General features: G+C 37.3%; 1 protein-coding gene across 6 annotated transcripts in view; it reads left to right on the plus strand.

Moving 5' to 3' along the window:
- The window catches only part of SNTG1 (syntrophin gamma 1), a 478,642-nt gene that overhangs the window by 433,998 nt on the left and 28,724 nt on the right, over nt 1-15,920 (plus strand). For all 6 annotated transcript variants that reach the window (XM_082433011.1, XM_082433012.1, XM_082433013.1 and 3 more), the window contains 2 exons: nt 7,972-8,124; nt 12,642-12,734. In XM_082433011.1, coding sequence (XP_082289137.1) covers nt 7,972-8,124; nt 12,642-12,734 — 246 coding nt within the window. The remainder of the gene's footprint in view (nt 1-7,971; nt 8,125-12,641; nt 12,735-15,920) is intronic.

Here is a 15,920-nt window from a genome sequence, read left to right on the forward strand (position 1 = left end):
CTCTGCCACCTGCCGCCCGCCCCATGGCCTCCGTCCTGCGCTGGCTCACGGCAGCCCTCCCAGATATCCCAAATCCTAGTTTACTCTCTCCCTTCATGCCTGCCCTCAAGTGTCACCTCCTTGAAGAGCCCTTTCTTATCATTCTGTATAAACGGCACGGCCCCTGGGGCTGGCGTCCCGCAAAGCGCTAACAGGCTTTCCCGACAAATGACTTGTTAGGAATAAGCATTTCCTTGTTTGCGCTCTGATTTGTCTCATCCCCGCTCAAAGCAAGTCTCGGTGAGACAGAGATGCTCAGTGCTTGGGCGGCACACCACAGCAGTGCTTGGCACACAGCAGGCGTGCAGAACTTTCCTGGGTGAACATCAGCTGAGCGCCCACCGTGGGCACCGGACTGGGCCAAGATAAAATACTTTCTGAGGTTGCAGGGTGTACGTGCAAGCTCGAACGCTGCCCGAAAATGTTCCCACAGTTGAAAGTTATTATTACTGGTTTAAAAAGAAGTATCACTAGAAAAAAGAGAGAGAGAGAGAAAAAGACAGCATCTAATGGTCCTGGATGTAAACAGCGTTCAGTTTTATCCTGAGGTGTTCTTTAGAAAATGACCCAGGAGCCAGGCCGGAGGTGATATCATCTATATCATGAGTACTAATTGGGCAGTTTGGCCCCCAGACCTCCCCTTCATCTGACAAACTGTGCAGGATTAATTGAACACATTTTATGAGAGGCTCGCTAGCCAGATACCACTTCTCACAATGATCTTCACTTTTTAAATCTCCACAGACACGGCTCTCAAACAGGATCCCGGGGTACATAAACAGAGGTGTGATTTTAGGTGACACAAGGAACCCCCTTTATGTCTCATGCTAGTCAGATCCGGACGAGTCCATCCTGGCTAGCTGGTATCGTTTACTAGTCGAAGGATTAGGAAAAAGTTGATAGATTTCAGTGGAGAGATACTAAGATCATTAAATAGCTAAGGCACGGTACCCCTGAGGAAAGGTAAAATAATTTGCTTCACTTGGTTTCATAAAGAGAAAGCCGAAAGGTGGCTTGATAATTGTCCTCAAGGATATAAAAGGTTACTTTTTAAAAAGTGGTGACCACCTGTTTTCAATCGCCTCTGAAGAAAGATTAAGAATAAATAAGTGTACACTGCAGTGTGAGGGACCCAGTTTTCAGAAAAGGAGTGTTAGGAGATTGAAGAACAGCCTTCACATACCAAGTATTAAAGGCTGAGAATTAGAGTTTCATTCTTTGGAAATACTTACAGGTGGGACTGTTTGGATTATTTCTTAAAGGCAGGACCAAATGACCAGCCACAATTCCTACTGACCCTCTAATGTCCACATCTGTAGGAACAACTAGTACATTTCTCCGACCCCCCACACTGGGCGGCCTGTTCTCCTAAAAGCCATATACTCTTTGGATTTCAAAGCATGGATTTGAGGATTTTTTTTTAGTATGATGTAATTATCCTCAGAACTAGAATATTAGGATTGAAATCTGAAAGATGAATCTTATAACTATTAACTAAAACCATTAATCTCAATAGGCAATATTGAAAGCCAACCCTGAGTAATATTATAAGAAATTAATGTTATTGTTTTATGTGTCTCTTGTTTGTTTGCTTTTCTGGTGCTAGTTATGCTAATTTATCGTAGTGAAGCTTCTATTTGTTTCAATAATTTATGTCTTTGGGAAAATGCTGATATCAATCAATAATGAAAACTGATTCAAGTGTATTAAATAAGAAATCAAAAATAAACAAATGGGAGCTAACGAAACTTAAAAGCTTTTGCACAACAAAGGAAACCATAAACAAGATGAAAAGACAACCCTCAGAATGGGAGAAAATATTTGCAAATGAAGCAACTGACAAAGGATTAATCTCCAAAATTTACAAGCAGCTCATGCAGCTCAATATCAAAAAAACAAACAACCCAATCCAAAAATGGGCAGAAGACCTAAATAGACATTTCTCCAAAGAAGACATATAGATTGCCAACAAACACATGAAAGAATGCTCAACATCATTAATCATTAGAGAAATGCAAATCAAAACTACAATGAGATATCATCTCACACTGGTCAGAATGGCCATCATCAAAAAATCTACAAACAATAAATGCTGGAGAGGGTGTGGAGAAAAGGGAACCCTCTTGCACTGTTGGTGGGAATGTAAATTGATACACCCACTATGCAGAACAGTATGGAGGTTCCTTAAAAAACGAAAACTAGAACTACCATACGACCCAGCAATCCCACTACTGGGCATATACTGAGAAAACCAGAATTCAAAAAGAGTCATGTACCGCAATGTTCATTGCAGCACTATTTACAAAAGCCAGGACATGGAAGCAACCTAAGTGTCCATTGACAGATGAATGGATAAAGAAGATGTGGCACATATATACAACGGAATATTACTCAGCCATAAAAAGAAATGAAACTGAGTTATTTGTAGTGAGGTGGATGGACTGAGAGTCTGTCATACAGAGTGAAGTAAGTCAGAAAGAGAAAAACAAATACCGTATGCTAACACATATATATGGAATCTAAAAAAAAAAAAAAAAAAAAAGGTTCTGATGAACCTAGGGGCAGGACAGGAATAAAGACGCAGATGTAGAGAATGGACTTGAGGACATGGGGAGGGGGAAGGGTAAGCTGGGACGAAGTGAGAGAGTGGCATGGACATATATACACTACCAAATGTAAAATCGATCGCTAGTGGGAAGCAGCCGCATAGCACAGGGAGATCAGCTTGGTGCTTTGTGACCACCTAGAAGGGTGGGATAGGGAGGGCAAGAGGGAGAGGATATGGGGATATATGTATACATATAGCTGATTCACTTTGTTATAAAGCAGAAACTAACACACCATTATAAAGCAATATACTCCAGTAAAGATGTTAAAAAATATATACCTGCCATTCACAATTTTTTTCTGACTGTTGGCATTAGAACACATGTTCTAAGATTAGAATTCTTAGGTTCAGAAATCTATGGGGGGAGTGGCTTAGAAAAGTGAGTTTGGGATACATTCCGCCAGACCAGGACCCTAGGAGAGTGGTAGTTTAAGAGAATAACTTTCTCCCAAGCAGTGTCCCATCTGGCATGGAATTTACCTGATTCAGACGCAACTACATTAATCTCTGAGCAAAGCCGAGGCTGTTTGTCCAGGGCTCTAGGCGGGAGCTGGGGGATGTACTGACCCAGCGGAGGCCCTGTCCTCTGACCCGCCCTCTGTCACAGCCCTGATAAGGATCCCCGTGTTTCAGTCTATCCACGCAGCCTGGCTTGCGCTCCTTCACTAGCTTAGTATGTGTTAGATTTAGCTTTCGACAGGAAACAGAAAGGAAAACCCTACTTAAAAAAAAGAAGAGTTTCAGTAAAGACAACCAGGCCGTGTGGTGAGGGTGGGCACCCTTGTCTTGTTCCTGATCTTAGTGGAAATGCTTTCAGTTTTTCACCATTGAGGACGATGTTGGCTGTGGGTTTGTCATATATCGCCTTTATTATGTTGAGGAAAGTTCCCTCTATGCCTACCTTCTGGAGGGTTTTTATCATAAATGAGTGTTGAATTTTGTCAAAAGCTTTTTCCTGCATCTATTGAGATGATCATATGTTTTTTTATTCTTCAGTTTAATATGGTGTATCACATTGATTGATTTGAGTATATTGAAGAATCCTTGCATTCCTGGGATAAACCCCACTTCATCATGATACATGATCCTTTTAATGTGCTGTTGGATTCTGTTTGCTAGTATTTTGTTGAGGATTTTTGCGTCTATGTTCATCAGTGATATTGGCCTGTAGTTTTCTTTTTTTTGTGACATCTTTGTCTGGTTTTAGTATCAGGGTGATGGTGGCCTCGTAGAATGAGTTTGGGAGTGTTCCTCCCTCTGCTATACTTTGGAAGAGTTTGAGAAGGGTGGGTGTTAGCTCTTCGCTAAATGTTTGATAGAATTTGCCTATGAAGCCATCTGGTCCTGGGCTTTTGTTTGTTGGAAGATTTTTAATCACAGTTTCAATTTCAGTGCTTGTGATTGTTCTGTATATTTTTTCTCTTTCTTCCTGGTTCAGTCTCAGAAGGTTGTGCTTTTCTAAGAATTTGTCCATTTCTTCCAGGTTGTCCATTTTATTGGCATATAGTGGCTTGTAGTAATCTCTTATGATCCTTTGTATTTCTGCAGTGTCAGTTGTTACATCTCCTTTTTCATTTCTAATTCTATTGATTTGAGTCTTCTCCCTTTTTTTCTTGATGAGTCTGGCTAATGGTTTATCAATTTTGTTTATCTTCTCAAAGAACCAGCTTTTAGTTTTATTGATCTTTGCTATCGTTTCCTTCATTTCTTTTTCATTTGTTTCTGATGTGATCTTTATGATTTCTTTCCTTCTGCTAACTTTGGGGTTTTTTGTTCTTCTTTCTCTAATTGCTTTAGGTGTAAGGTTAGGTTGTTTATTTGAGATGTTTCTTGTTTCTTGCGGTAGGATTGTATTGCTATCAATTTCCCTCTTAGAACTGCTTTTGCTGTATCCCGTAGGTTTTGGGTCTTCGTGTTTTCATTGTCATTTGTCTCTAGGTATTTTTTTGTTTCCTCTTCGATTTCTTCAGTGATCTCTTGGTTATTTATTAGGGTATTGTTTAGCCTCCATGTGTTTGTATTTTTTACAGATATTTTCCTGTAATTGATATCTAGTCTCATAGCGGTGGGGTTGGAAAAGATACTTGATATGATTTCAAGTTTCATAAATTTACCAAGGCTTGATTTGTGACCCACGATATGATCTATCCTGGAAAATGTTCCATGAGCACTTGAGAAGAAAGTGTATTCTGTTGTTTTTGGATGGAATGTCTTATAAATATCCATTAAATCCATCTTGTTTAATGTGTCATTTAAAGCTCGTGTTTCCTTATTAATTTTCATTTTGGATGATCTGTCCATTGGTGAAAATGTGATGTTAACGTCCCCTACAATTATTGTGTTACTGTTGATTTTCCCTTTTATGGCTGTTAACATTTGCCTTAGGTATTGAGGTGCTCCTATGTTGGGTGCATAAATATTTATAATTTTTATATCTTCTTCTTGGATTGATCCCTTGATCATTATGTAGAGTTCTTCTTCATCTCTTTTAATAGTCTTTATTTTAAAGTCAATTTTGTCTGTTAAGAGAATTGCTACTCCAGCTTTCTTTTGATTTCCATTTGCATGGAATATCTTTTTCCACCCTCACTTTCAGTCTGTACGTGTCCCTAGGTCTGAAGTGGGTCTCTTGTAGACAGCATATATACAGGTCTTGCTTTTGTATCCATTCAGCCAGTCTATGTCTTTTGGTTGGAGCATTTAATCAATTTACATTTAAGGTAATTATCGATATGTATGTTCCTATTACCATTTTCTTAATTGTTTTGGGTTTGTTATTGTAGATCTTTTTCTTCTCATGTGTTTCCTGCCTAGTGAAGTTCCTTTAGCAATTGTTGTAAAGCTGGTTTGGTGGTGCTGAATTCTCTTAGCTTTTGCTTGTCTGTAAAGGTTTTAATTTCTCTGTCGAATCTGAATGAGATCTTTGCTGGGTAGAGTAATCTTGGTTGTAGGTTTTTTCCCTTTCATCACTTTAAATATGCCCTGCCACTCTCCTGGCTTGCAGAGTTTCTGCTGAAAGATCAGCTGTTAACCTTATGTGGATTCCCTTGTATGTTATTTGTTACTTTTCCCTTAGGTATATTTTTTAAAACACATTTTACCTTTAATCTAGGATCTCTGAATTTTTAGAATATGTTTTTGTTTAAGTCCCTTGATTTTTGTAAGCCTTAATTTTCTCAAAAATAGAATTCATAATGGCTAATGTCTGTAAGAGCATTTTGTAGTATATGTGATGTGCTGGGACCGGATTCACACACCCGTCTGGGCACACACACATGCACACACACACACACACAATGCCTAAAGAAGGGCAGAAGAGTCAAACTTGCCTGCATAATAAACATTCAGACAAGCATGTTTCTTTTTCAATGTGGATACTGTTAGTTAATTTTATTAGAAAAGGAGCTTTCCCGACTCTCCTACTACAGGCTGCATTCCACCATAAGTGGTATCACAGGTTTGTGTGTGTTTGTGTGTGTGTGTGTGTGTGTGTGTGTGTGTACTGGAACGTAATTTGGATCTGGAGTCTGATCCAATCCAGTTTTTTAGTAATAGTCGATATTAGTGATGGTGATATTGTGATTAATAATGATACTGTGTGATATTAGTGATTAATGGAGCACTTAATATACATGTCACTTTTCTAAGCAATATATAAATATATCAACTAATTTCATCTTTACAAGAACTTCAGGCAGGTATATCATCCTCTTTTAAGAAATACCTGCACTGATTCTAGGAGAGGCAGAAATAAGAGGCAAAACTGACATCTGAACTTGGGCTGAGTGACTCCCAAATGATCTGATCTGAATCCATAGGGCCAAGCAGCTTCTAAAATGGGGACCAACACATCCAAGACCTATTTCCCTCTTCAGGGAAAGGAAGATTACAGACTATTTTCATGGATTATTGTAAAGATTAATTTAGAGACTGTATCTGAGGAATATGCTTTATGTTTTCTCTGAAATTTGCCATTATGTCCATTTATATCAGGGATTCCAGTTTCCCAGGGAAAAGGAGCAAATTTAAAGTTTTATTCCTTCTTTTCCCAGATGAGGCAACTAAAATCCTCCAAAATGAATTGACTTACATTATACAGAGTGTTCACTTGGATTGATTGTAATTGATTTTTTAATATCTAAAATGCCTTGAGTTTTCTTTTAAATTAATTTAAAAATAATAGTTGTAAATATTTATTTCAGTTACTTTTTTCAGAAGTTGAAATTTTTACTTTTCAGATCATGAGATTTATCTGTGAATATATGAGTAATAATTTAAAGGCCAGATGATTTTGAAAATAATTACTCTGGCAGGTATTCAGTGACATTTTACTAGAAAATTAATTTTAATATCTTGGTATGCTGCCATAGCTATAAAAATGGAAATACTAGCATTCATGTATATTATCTTCACCTACTTTTGATGTATTTCTACATAGCACAAAAAAGTCAAAGTTATGTAATTATTGAGTTAATATAATTTAAAATGCAAGCTATTTTCCCACATTGGTCATATTGGCTGAATAAGACATAAATATCCTTTTCATTCTGTGATGTATGGAATCAGGTTTATAGTATTCTGAATCATTTCCCCAACTTTCTCTTTTACAATTTTTCCTCAATTCCTAGCTGCATTCTTTTTACCTTTTAATATCTCTGAAGTTGCTACACATACAGATGTGTGAACACATTAGTTGAAAACTTCTAGGAAGACCAAGAAATTGCCATGTCAGAGTCTTTTCGACTTAATGAAATACAGTTACATAAGTAAGGTAAATGTGTATTTTTTAAAAAGCAATAAAATTTCTGAAACATGTTGGACACAGTTTTTTCATATCTCATGTAGAAGAATATTCCCATGATAGTTTAAGGGTTATAGAAATCAACTCAATATAAGATACCATGCTTATAAAGCTCTTTAAATTTGCAGATACATTAATAAGTATTGCTTAATTTCATCATCTTCACAGCTCTGTAAGGGAAAAGAGAAATTGTGTGTTATCCATCTGTACAGTAAGGAATTGAATCTCAAGCATTCAATGCTTTGGTAGTTACCTTGCTAGTAAGAGTTGAAGCCAGAAATCCTAATTTCTGTTTTATGGACATGCCTCAGTGTCAGTTCAGAGAAGAAGTGTTTCCGTTATAGACTTTGAGGCCTGGAAATTGTCTGCTGTGACCATTTGAATGGAGAATTAGTGCTGTCATAGAGTGTAATGTTTGTCACTGCAGCACCACCACCACCCACTGGTCAGCACTGATCCAGGTGTGGCCCTGTCAGAGTAGAACTGGTGTGTGCCAGCCTGTGTAACTCCAGATTTTCACCAGGACAGCGACCTGCTGGACCGGCGGAAACACTGCTTCACCGTGCAGTCCGAGTCTGGGGAGGACCTCTACTTCTCCGTGGAGTTAGACTCTGACCTCGCCCAGTGGGAAAGAGCCTTCCAAACAGCAACCTTTCTGGAAGTGGAACGGATACAGGTGAGAGTCGGTGGAGTTTTAGGACCTGTGACCCCCAAAGATGCATGACCACTCCCCTAGAATTCTAATATAAATTCAAAGGAGCATAAAGATGCAGTTCTGTGAGTCCTGACCTTCTGCAATAATGAGCCATTGTTATTAAATGAAGTGCAACACGGCTCTGAAAAACACTTTAATTTTTCTACAATTTGATCTTTCTAGGCTAGTTCCTACCACTCATCAAAAACATATTTCTAACTTTAAATAGAATCTGGTCTACCTTAAATCTAAAGTAGAAAATGCTCTTATTTTAATTAATCGTTTACAAAGCCATTTCCTGGTCTCCAATCACAGCCACCTAATTGCCAGCCTGAACGACTTCATTCACTCACAAGGCTCTTTCTTGCTAGAAAGCCTTCTCTTCAAAACGACACAGGGAATTTGAAGCTTTTTTCAGAGGTCACATCCTCCAGGACAATTCTGCTAATCCCCGGTCAGCCCTGCCCTTTGCCCCCACTGCCCCTTCCACATGAATCCTGTTCAAGCTCGCCCCCGCCGAGCACAGTCTCTTCCATCCGTTTCCTTCGGTCTCCCCATGCTCTGCTTGCGCTGGAGTGAAGAGTGCTTGTCATCCCCACACTGAGTTGTGGGTTTCCAGGGATTATTTTATTCCTCTACCGACTGAAGTATAGTGCGTTTTGTACATCATGAGTAATCGGCAGATGTTTGTTAAACTTTCTCTCTTAACTGTGAAGTTATATCTAGACCAAATGTCATAAACCTGTAGCCTGTACAATTCACAGGACCGTGGATGGGAACAGGCTCTGCAGCTGACCCCTAACTGACCCTTAACAGAGACCAAGGGCAAAACTGAGCAGTTGTGATGCACTTGAGTCATAGAGCCAGGACCTAAATAGACACACGGACACAGTTTTGAAAACAAATGTATGATGATGACAGAACAGCATTATTATCCTGGGATTCTTGCCTGTAACAGGGGCCTTGGATGCATAGTTGTTCAATTATGTTGAACTGATATGTGACATGTATTAATTTCTTTCTTCTGACTACAGATTTCTATATTCAACCCATCAGGTCACACCAGTATGACATAACAATCAGGGGAAGGGAACAGGAGAAGACTTATTTTCACTTTTTTCATTGCTTAATTGACATTTTCTCATATTCTGCTGATCTGCATTACCTAAAAATGTTAAAGTAACTGAGAAATGTTGTTTCAATAATTTAGCTGTATAGAACCTCAATTTAGTAAATAGATATTTTAATATCAAAGTAGAAAGATGAAAAATACCTTAAATATTATTTTATTCCAAGTATCAACACTTAAGACAATTTTAAAGCATTGTATAAAGTTGTACAGGAGTTGACGTTTTTGTTATTTATTTTGATAGTTTTGGGTTTTCCTAATTATCATTTCCCTAGAATATCACACTTCACTTGGAAACAAATACATGGTGATTTCTACCTGCTGGTTTCAATTTAAAATTTCATTTTAAGTCTCCTGATGTTTAGAAGTGAGATAGAGATAAAATTATGTTATTTCACTGTATTTTACTATTTTTTTTAAATCTGGACCTCACATTCTCTAAACTGATGTCCTGAGCGATGCATTTCTTTGTACTAGCACCTTACGTATTCACAATACACATTTAAGATGCATATGGTAAGTGAAAAGAAAAATATTTAATGTCTTTGTAGCTTTTGGTTGTTTTATAGATTTTATAATTTCCCCTTGTTTACTCTACCAGAAATCAGTAATCAATGACTGAACACTGTGGTTCTGTTATTTTCAAAATTCAAAGATGTGAATATATTTACATGAAGAAGTTTGTGGTTTACTTCTATGTTCTTAATATTTCCACTTCCACTAAAGTTGGTAAAGAAATAAAGAGAGGACATATTCCTATTGTGAAACAGGCATAAAAGTAGGAAATTAATAAACTGACTAATACAATAAAAAATAATAAATTAATCTATTTTTATTTTGAAATTAGTTTTCATTAACAAGACTGCACCCTAACATTTTCTAGCTTCTAATCTATTCCTTTATCTATTTAAATATTTTCTGATCTCTAATGTACTGAATATTGATATAACTATATATTTATTTAAAGGATAATTCACTGAAAGCAGGTATTTCTAAACATCCTACATTGTCATTTCAATTAACACCTTAAAATCTAGCCATACTTCCCAGGGTGACAGTAGAAAATGTAATGAACATTGAAACAGAAATATGAAAATTTGCATGAATTACATCTCACATTCGCCTAGTATTCAAAGTACCAGAGTTAAGCCTAATTAATTTACTGTATTTTTAGTACCTTTATTTGTCCAATTTCTGAACAATTTTCCCAGAGTAAGTGAATAATACTAGTAAGGGACATATAATTGTTTTTTACACTAATTCAATATGAATTAATACAACCCTTTTAAAATAAGACTTTCTGTGAAGAAGTGTATCCCATTCAAAAATTGATTTCTTTTAATGTTATTATTCCAGACTCTTTCATTGTGCTTTATCCAGCTATAGACATTTAGCTGTCATCCAAAAGGGCATGTAAAAAATCATTTTATGTGTGATGTATCTTCAAATATTGTGTAATAATATATAAAATCGTGCAAAATAATATATAATAATTATATATAATATATAATAATTGTGCAAAAATCTTTCAAAGTGTTTCTAGCTTGAAATTCCCTAAAAAGGATAATTTTTTTGCTTTTTTCTAGCTATAGTTCAATTTTATTATAAAATAAACATAGAAATTAAACAATAAATCAAACATTTCAATGTTAAAACATACAAATATACTCATTACATATGTTTATTAAGACTATAAATCATAGAATAAAACTTCAGTGGGTCTCAAGTTATATCGTATCTGTTTCGATTTAATGATTATTGAAGCAATGTAATTTAATTCATAATTCTGTTCTTAATGAGATAAATTTTAATGTTCCATACTGAAGGTGTTTCCACCTGACATGTATTTTTTGAATAATGTTACTTGAAAATAGCAAGCAATTATGTCTAAATTGGAGAAAATGAGATGGCCTTGGATATTCCTTAAGTTTATAGGAGTTTTAGTAAAGTGGTAATGGGTGGGTACAAGCATGGAAGGTAAGGTGTTCATGTATTAAATAAAATTACACCCACAAATAAACTTACAAGGCCCATTAAGTTTGCTTTCTAATCTGCTTTTTTGGAAAACTTAACTCCAAATGAATAATCTGGCCTGGTTATAACTTTCCAATGCAAATTGGGCTTAAACACATGAATATAGCTTTTTGGTGGTGGCAACGTGATGCATTTAGCCATCGTTAGTCAGAATGAGATTCACTTAGTGTACTTTTATACACAGTATTATAAACACAAATATGACGTAAGGATTGGTATCGAACATTTGCTTGAGATAGGTTTCTCTCTCCCTCTCCCTCCCTCTCTCTCCCCTTTGTTTGTGAATTACAAATGTTTTTCTTGGGACTTCCCTGGCGGTGCAGTGGTTAAGACTTCACCGTCCAATGCAGGGGGTGTGAGTTCGATCTCTGGTTGGGGAGTTAAGATCCCACATGCCTCTCGGCCAGAAAACCAGAACATAAAACAGAAGCAATATTGTAACAAATTCAATAAAGGCTTTAAAAATGGTCCACATCAAAAAAGTCTTTAAAACAAAGGTGTTTTTCTTGACTTGAATATCCCACTCCAGTTTGCAATTAAATGCAAATAAAACTGGCCTATGGACATAAAAATGCATTGTTTCATATAAGCCCCAAGTGTGTATTTCTCATCTGTTATTCTTGTATTTCAGCATCTATATTTTACTAGTTTTCCCAAACTATTTATATAAGTAAAATTGTAATTTAATCTGATCTCAGTGTGAACAATCATTAATTATTGATTTGGAAGAATCAATAGGCTTACACAAATACTAGGAAGGGTAAATGTCTTTAGGACATAACTTGTACCACACTGATGAATGTATAGAGACTCTTAAGGTCAAGACGTTTCTTGTGTTTCTTGCTCTGATTATTAAATCTGTTTGTGTGCCTGAGAGCTCTCTTTTTAATAATATCAATGAAATTGATATGCCAAGAATTTAAGTAATACCTTAATCTTTAATAATTCACTTTTAGCTTAATAAAAATGCAGTGATATTTAGCTACAGAATATGACAACTTAACATAATCTTGCCTACACCTAAAAATGTGTATACAGTTTTATTGCCAAGATAGGGAAGGGCATCAGTGTGACACAATGTAAAGACAAGGTCACCAGGGCAGGATTGGAAACTCAGCCCTGCATCCCCCGGGCAGGTCAACAACCACTCAGCCTGTGTTTTGTTGACACTAGGATGTTGACAACATCAGGTTCCTTATACAGTTATTGCTGAAATAAAGTTAGCTGTTGTATAAGGAACTTATCACAGGGGTTGTGACACAGTCTGATATGTGTGGACTATTAACCCTGACATTGGGTCAGTCCCATGAAAGTAACAGTTTTCTGTTCTGCCCAGTGCAAGACATACGCGTGTGTGCTGGAAAGCCACCTGATGGGGCTCACGATCGACTTCAGCACGGGCTTCATCTGCTTTGACGCTGCGACCAAGGTACTGTGCGTGGTCAGCGCGAGGATGCGTGGGCTGGGTCCTAATCAAGGACGATGGGGGCCGCTTGCACCTCCGGTCAGCACTCTGACTGGTTTTCAGGGGTTGGATTTAAGGTCCTCGTCTTTATTAATAGGAGATAAATTATGCCTTAATATGTTTATAGAAAAACAAGAGATTGAATTTTAATAAAACAAATGTGTTGCCAGAAAACATTATAACTATAAAAAGTGTATATATACATGTACTATATATACATATATGTCTATATATTGTGTATATATATATATATATATATATATATATATATATATATTCTCTTTTACTAAAAGTATGGCCTCATAATGAAGGGAAATTTTCTTCTCTCAAAACAATTTTTTTAAAGTGTTCCTTTATTATTTTTCTGTGTCAACATCTCCAATATCAAAATGAGGAAATGTATTTTTTTAATTGTATAGGTAATATGTTAGAATTATAGGATGGGGGAATTTCAGGGTTTGGAGGCCGCAAGCCAGGGAGTGTAACCTTGTGAACCCTTGACTATACTGTCTGATTGGGCGCCTTTTCCACAAAGGATGTGTCTCTGGGAGTGATATACATCGAATGGTGACAGGCACTTCTCAGCCAGTCATGTCTAAAAATCTGAAAGCTCAGATGACCCCTACCCAGCCTTAGTCTCCTTCCACTGCTGCAGCTCCTGACTTAGGGCTCTGGTAGGAAGGCATCCTTCCCCCCGTCCCCTTCCCCTTCCCCCCAAGATGAGGACATCAGTTCCTTAGACCCAGCCCACTTTCTCCTTATCCAAGTATGACCTGAGAAGTAAACTGATAGATTCCTTCTCACTATTTAAGAAGTAATGAGTAATCCCTTACTGGGAAACTTATGCTTTACCTAGAAGTTAAGCCGTGTACAGGATTGTCAAAATCAAATGCAAATGAAATGAGAGCAATATAAATGTGTGAGAAGGGCAGAGGGCACAGAGGATGCCCTGGGAGGGTGTTGATCCTGGGGAAGACTGGCGTCTAATGGGCCAGCCCGGCTGGGCCCAGCCAAGTGGGACGTGGGTTGGTGTTCGGAAATCTTATGATTTTTCATGACTCTGCAATCGAGATTGTCACCCAAAAGCTCACATTATCTAAGGGTGGCCAATGTTTCTTTATATTTCGACATTGGGAAATTAAGTCCCACACATATGGGTCAGATTTGACGTGCAGTGCCTTGCCTTTGGTGAAGCCAAAGAATACTTTTCTAGTTATGGAATTTCAGGTGCCTGTGGCTCTTTTAATGAGCCTCACGTGAGACTGCCCTAAACCTGTCCTATGACAAAGATGTTCTTTTGAATAAAATACTCATTCAGAGCTTTTCTCACTAATGTGTCAAAGTATGATGTTGCAGTACAAATATAATTCCCATAACTAAAAGTATTGATTTTGACATTATATTCCTTTAAACCTGCATATGTGCATTAATTAATTATACCTATTAATAGATTTCCAATGTAAACAGATACCTCAGCGGCAACATTTGTAAATAAATATTTACTGAATACTTCCACTCTATTGAGAGACTTGGGGGGATATATATGTCAGTCTTGGGAACTCAAGACAGGCTTTTCAGAAAATGAGACACCAAGGGTAAGATTACCCAGACAAATACCTGTAAGTGAGGAAGGAAGTTGAATTTGAGGTCAGAGGAGATGGAGATCAAGTATGGGAGTAACTGAGACCCAGATTATGAAAGGAGTCCTGTTAAGGTATTGGGATTTGATCCTAAGAATACCCTGGACGCCTTTGAGACATAGGAAGGAAATGATCAGATGTGTGTTTGACAAAACAAAATTTGTAAAACAGTTAATCAAGGTTGAGAGAAACTGGGAAAACCCCAGACCCTAGTTCTGAGCATCTGTCCTCCCCTGGCATCTGCACTCTACTGCCTGCCTGCGAGAACGCTTCTGGTAGCTGGGAAGATGGAATGAGCACATGATTACAGACTGAGGGTGAAAGTACTCACAGTGTGCACAGAAGGCATGACTGAAAGGTAAGGTACTAGGGGAGGGATGGAGAGAGACAGCTCCGGAGGAAAGCTCCCCGTGGCTGGGCCACATGATCAAGGTCCAGGGCTTGTTGGACCTAACTCTCATTTGTCCTGTGGAAAGATCACCGTAGCCGACATGTACAGACTCCGTTGATTGGGTAGAGGCAAGACTGAAGTAATGGACATTTCTGTTTCCCCTCAGTAATTTAGAAGAATAACTTTCAAACTTTTTTTTACCATGAAATTTTCAAAAAACAGAAAATAAAGAAGGGGTTTTCATCTGTATCAAAACAAAGATGAAGGCATCAGACCCCCTCTTTGGACCTCCCCTTCACTCATCATGCAGCAGCCCAGGGGGGACGCCCACTTCCAGGGTCCAGTACATCCGTGTGACTGTCCATTACAATGTTACACCTCGGGTCTTAAACCTGGGTAAGAGGAAAAGACAGTATCGCTCACGTTATTACCGTTTCCCAGGTAGAAACTCTGGAACTACCAATTCCCCAAAATTGTTATTGTCTGATAGTTTTTTAAAAAATGTTTTAATACTTGAATTTGAGAAATGCTAGGATAGAATACTTAAAAGGCTTCTTTTCTTCAGGGTATCTAAGAGCTAGTATTAACACATAGCATATTAAAAATATTTTTGAAATCATGATTGGCTAAAAGATAGAGGAAGATAATAAATATGAAGTAAAAATGTAACATTTTTAAGAATTATCCCTGTCGTATGTTAGAAGCTACTATAATGATTTTATGTTTTCTTCTTGTCCCCATTACTAACTTTCATTAAATATAAATTGAAAACATTATCTGGGGGAAATTTGTAAAACCCATGCATGTTCATGGTGACCTGAATTTTAGGAACTTATATTCTGTGCAGTGAGAGACAGTGTCACCCTGTCTGAAATCACTCCCCTCTTGTTTTCTAGATTTTTTTTCTAAAAAAATAGTGGACTTCTGTTCCCAAATAATTGTGCTTAGAATCAAATTAATTGTGAACATATTGACATTTGTGATTCATGAAATAGCTTAATCTTCATAATCCATTCACATCTTTAAGTGGACATTAATTTTTACAGAGTTTCAAGGTAAAATTTGAAAGGAAATTAGTATGGGTTATATTCATACTTCTCATTTTTGAGAGTCTTTTCT

Source organism: Balaenoptera physalus (genome assembly GCF_965194825.1).
Source record: "Balaenoptera physalus genome assembly, chromosome: 17".
Lineage (NCBI taxonomy): Eukaryota > Metazoa > Chordata > Mammalia > Artiodactyla > Balaenopteridae > Balaenoptera > Balaenoptera physalus.